Here is a 5,643-nt window from a genome sequence, read left to right on the forward strand (position 1 = left end):
CATCAATTGAACACTGGAAATTATCTACAATAACTACTGGCTATCTTCTTCTATTTAAATCTCGTGATAATCGAAACTCCTGTAACATTATTGCTCCCATGCTCAAATATCTTATACCCTCCTCGTTCTTGCATTTCCTCACGTTTTGTTTATAGTTTTCACAAATTCCAAGTAAAACTACATTTAAAACCAATTCACGTGTAACATGCCGGATTAATTAGGTACCTGCAAAGGCAGAGATTACTGATCATATTGAACTTTATGCAAAAGCTCACCATCGATTGCATTCTCGAGATCAGAAATACAGTTAGTTGAATCTTTGAACGAAGAAAAGTCTCTGGCTTCTACAGTGCAAAGTGACGCCATTTTATCTGATAATTGAATTCCTCATAACATGCGTCGGAGCATTTATTTACTCAAAAATTGCACTCTATTGGCAATTTAAGTTTTAAAATTCAGGTTAGTTTACTGGATTTCAATTCAATTGGTGCCATCGAATTGATGAAGGTGCTAGTATACTTATCAATTAAAAAAGTCTGAACTTGAAATCATAATGCACAGGTGTAAACTATATGACATCTGCGATGTAAAATAAATAGGCTGCATCCATTTGTTAGTACTTTGAACGTCAAACAACATGTGGGCTGTTGCAGATTAACCATCTGAAAAGTTCACGATGTGAAAATGAGAACACAAAATGAGAGAGAGATCAGATTTTCACTTTACATTCAATCGAGTCGAAAGTTGTCATTCTCCACATTCTAGATCGCGTGTTCACAGTTCCAAGCAACGACTTCCATCGTAATCCTAAAATTATAAATTAGTGTTTCTACAAACTTCAACGAAACTATTTAACCAAAATATATTCTTGCAAGCGCTCGGTTGGAATTCGTCCGCGTCAACGTTATCTTGTTCTGCAAGAAACGAATTCCCTTGCATTACTCCTCATTATCTCCTTAAAATGCCCGGATTCAAATGGCAGCTGCTCATCAATTGTGTTTTCAGCGCTTTCCTGATTTCATAGAAGAAACACTTACTCAGAAACGGCTAAAGATTGGAGTTTTAGGGTTTGGAACAAAGTAGAAAGAAAGATTAGCAGATAACAATGGACGGCGTTGCCTTTGGAGGCATGCAATCAGCTTCATGCGAAACAGGAGCAAAAGATGAGCTTCTGGAGAACATATGGATTCAGTTTTTCGCCGGAGGCTCTCAAAGATCCTGCATAACCTCGGATGCCCCAACTCTCGCGTCGAACCTTGCAGAGGAGGAGGGCGTGATCATCAGCTCTTTTAAAGAAAATCAGATCTCCGTGGAAAGAAACGGAGGAAATCAGATGGATTTACCATTAGATCGGCGATCAGAACTCAGTTATGGTGAACTGTCATCAATAGAAGATGTCAAAAGCCTCCTTTACCTTGAAGAACAGAGCAGTTTGCCATCAGATGGAAATCTGGAACAATTGATGGCTGTTACTATGGCCGCAAAGGTAAATACCAATTCTTTACTTGAAGAATCCGAGCATTTAAATGCGAATTCCGCCATTCCTGACATAAAAGCTGCGAACTTGCCGAAACGAGGTGGAAAAAAAGTGGAAAAGCATTACAGAGGGGTTCGGAGGCGTCCATGGGGGAAATTTGCGGCGGAAATAAGGGATTCGACGAGGCAGGGGACTAGGGTTTGGCTGGGCACATTCTCCACTGCAGAAGCGGCAGCCATGGCGTACGACAAAGCTGCTCTGAAAATGAGAGGGCCTCGCACTTTCCTCAACTTTCCAGTCGAAATTGTGTCTCGCGCATTGGCGCACGATCTTGATTCAGGAAACACCGTGGCTCACACCAGTTGTGCAAGTTTCGATGATATTTTGTGCAGAAAAAAAGGATTTTTTGAAGAGGAGCAGCAACCACAGATGAAAAGATTCAAAGCCCAGCCACAGATTTGGACTGGTGATGATATTTTGGGGTCATTCCAATCGGAGGGAAGAGATTATTGGGAAGAATTACTTCTCTCTGCTGAAACCAACGAATTCCTGAGCTTGATAAATCCTGACATGAGAATAGGATCAGATGTGTTATTCTGAACCGGCATACATCTCTGAAAATTAATTTCAAAATGAATAGTTAAATTCATTTTGTGGTTGTTAAAGCTAATGAAATGATAATACAACGTTTTTTTTTTGAGGGAATATATCGACTCGTTCATAATTTTTATTTATCTTTTCAATCTAATTTTATAGAATAATATTTTTTTTCAGTATTAGTAGTGCAAATATTTTCCTTTTAATAAATAATGAAAAATACTATATATAAGAAAATTATAAATATAATGTTAAAATATATAGAAGATCTATATATATAATTTTAATCTTGTATTTTATTCATATGAATTTTTAAAAGATTGATAAATAAAATTTATATAAATATTTAGCTATCTGATATAATATGAGTTTTAAATTGCAATTTCTTTTGTTGGATTCAAGGACTGAGGCTTATCTATTTTCTTAAATGCATTAAGAGACACATTTCCAACATCATAAGAGTAAGCCATACTAATTCAATTAAATGTATTTAAGATATGATTCTAGCATCATATATTAAGACTTTGCAGTTCACCAAATTCAATCTCTTTAAACCCATTCAACATAAAAATAAACTAACTTATATATATATATATATATATATATATATATATATATATATATATATATATATATATATATATATATATATATATATATATATATATATATATATATATATATATATATATATATATATATATATATATATATATATATATATATATATATATATATATATATATATATATATATATATATATATATATATATAAAGAAAGCACTTTAATTTTCAAATATGATTTAAAAATAATAACTAAAGCCTTGGTATCTTTACTCTTTCTTTATATATCATATATATAGCTAGTAGCATCCCTAGGAGCAAGTCCTAAAATCATACTTCTCTCTCTCTCTCTCTCTCTCTCTCTCTCTCTCTCTCTCTCTCTCTCTCTCTCTCTCTCTCTCTCACACACACACACACACACACATGCACACACACATGCACACGCACACACATCTCTCCAACTAGCATAAAATTAATAAAATTACCTTTTATTTACATGCTCCTAATTTGCATTTCTTTTTAATTTTCAAAGAGATCAGAATTTTCTATTTCAAAATGTACCAACTTACCCACTATATGTTTCACATAGTCAAAATCATGTATAGCTGAATTTTAATGAAAAATAATAGAATTCAAGATGGTGTGATATTTTTTGAAGGTAAAATTAATTGTTGGAAAAACTAAACGATTTTAACTACCTTAGAAACTTATTCTTTTCATGAACCTATAGGTAGGTTTGTGCAAAACATGACATGAGGATATTCTTTCAATGGAAGAGTTATTCTATTTTACCTAAATATTTTGAATTATAGTTCTCTCTAGAGAAGGTCAACCTCACAATGATCCTTACACAAATTCATAGCTCAAATTAAATGAATGAACCGATTCTCACTAAGAACCAATCACAAAAAAATTGGTCAAAGGAACTAAGTATTAGAAAACCACCAAGCTCACTCAACATATGATGAAACTTGACAACCATAGGAACTTGACCAATATTGCAAGAAATCAGTGAAAATAGAAACTCAAACAACATAGCAGGGACTTGACCAAAATATGAACTTGGCCAACACTAGAAAATGAACAAAGACAAGAAGGATAGAAAGGAAAACTAGGATGCTCTTGCATCAATTCACCAATTATAGACATAGCAGTTGTTTAATATGAATACCAAAAGCCCTTCCTTAAGTAGTGCTCTTCCTTAAGTTATGTTCCTCATAGCTAGCTTAGAAACAAAGCTTGCACAAATGAATATTTTTACTTTTTATTATAAAAGCTTAATAAAAATTGATGAAAAGCTGGCATGGACATGCCTAGAAGAAGGTGGGATCATCCCTTTTATGGAGAGCATTGAAGGACATGACAAAAAGGTGACCTAGAAAATTATTGACTCGTGGAAAAATATTTGGGTGAGCATTGATGAGGTCTCCTTTGAAGTTATAGAGAAGATAATTACTAATGCTATGGGTGTGGCTATGGAGGATAAGAGTTGGAGGAAGCAGCCTAGAGTGTAGATCAGATGAGCCTGTGGAATTTTTTATGTCCCAATGAAGCTCATGTCTATTTGTGTGGGCATTTGCTAGAGAAAAGCTTCCTGAACCATGGAATATGGTCTATTACATTATCATGAGGCATATAACCTTGGAGGATAGAGTTAAGGTGTGTTACTACTACCACTTACTTATCCTTAATCACTTTAGGACTAGGGAATGCATCTCTTTTCCTTACTTGTTACTACATTCAATCTAGAGGATTGTGTATGGAATATCCATAAAAAGGAGAGTATTTAGTCTACAACCAAGACCTCATGTTTCATCTATTCAAATTCTACAAAGGCCTCCATCCTCAAATTAAGCCCAAGCCCTTCCTTGTTAAAAATTACTAGATTAGCCCAAACTCCATCCCCATCTAGTAAACCCACACTGAGCCTTCAACTACTACTAAAAATATAAAAATGGACAATATTGATGCCCTAGATGTTAGAAGTAGTGGTACCACTACTAGGAAGGGTAGTAGTAGGTCAGGAAAATAATTAAGAGAAAGAAAACCCTTGGCCACCCATGATAAGGAAAATAAAGATGATTATGATTCCACTTATAAATTAGGTAGGAAAACTGACCCAAGAGCTAAAAGGAAAGAAATTAGTAGGAATTACAGGGAACAAAAGGAGGAAGAGATTAGATTTGAAGGGATAGAGGAAGAAGGTATGGGAGGGGAACATAATAGCCCTCTTTCCTCTAGGGTGTTTGACACTTTCAAAATTTAGGCCAACACTCTGGAGTCTAGGAAGGATAGGGCTATGGAGGAATAGGGTGTTGCCATGTCACCTATCAAAGTGGGTAGCCAAACTCAAGGGGAGTTTCCTATGGGAGGTGATGTTCAAAAGGGGTGAGCACTAGGGGGAGTGACATTCAAAAGGAGACTAGTATGATGGGGAAAACTAATAATTACTAGGGGAGTACAGATATTGCCAAGTTGGGGAAGTCCATAACTGTCCTAATCAAGAAGAATGAACACCTGGAGAACAAGTTTGATAGAGTTTCTAACTTTTATGTGAGGGTTATGTATTCTTTTGTGACTGCTCTTCACTTTTTATAGATAGGCAAGGAGGGCACTATTGATGAAAAGGACATGGAGACTACCCAGTCACTATATGGATTTTTCATGGATGATTGGTTGTGCCTGCTATTGGAGAACCTAAGGAACCAAATCAAGGAAATTTAGCTCATGTCATTGTGCTACATTTTTTGTTTTTTGTTATGATATTTAGTTTCTATTTAGCCCATGAGGCTTTTTATGTTGATACTTTGTGGATTTTCTCCATGCCCATCAAAAAAATTTGGGCCAGAAATATGTATAATGATGAAATTACTATAATTATTAGTAGTAGTAATTTTATAAACATCTTAATTTGGTTTTTTTTGATATTAAGGAAAGGGTTTGGTTAGTTTGTTGGTAATTACTCTTGACTAATTCTCACCTCTTTTTTGTTTTGGGTCAGCCC

General features: G+C 34.8%; 1 protein-coding gene across 1 annotated transcript; it reads left to right on the forward strand.

The window, feature by feature from the left end:
* The first annotated feature begins 1,462 nt into the window (after positions 1 to 1,462).
* LOC149539823 (ethylene-response factor C3-like) lies at positions 1,463 to 2,077 on the forward strand. The gene has a single exon (XM_089802620.1). It carries the CDS (start codon positions 1,463 to 1,465, stop codon positions 2,075 to 2,077), a length of 615 nt encoding a protein of 204 aa, XP_089658746.1.
* The last annotated feature ends 3,566 nt before the right edge of the window (positions 2,078 to 5,643 follow it).

This window comes from Cupressus sempervirens, chromosome 9, assembly GCF_028749045.1.
Source record: "Cupressus sempervirens isolate cs-2001-9-10 chromosome 9, ASM2874904v1, whole genome shotgun sequence".
Lineage (NCBI taxonomy): Eukaryota > Viridiplantae > Streptophyta > Pinopsida > Cupressales > Cupressaceae > Cupressus > Cupressus sempervirens.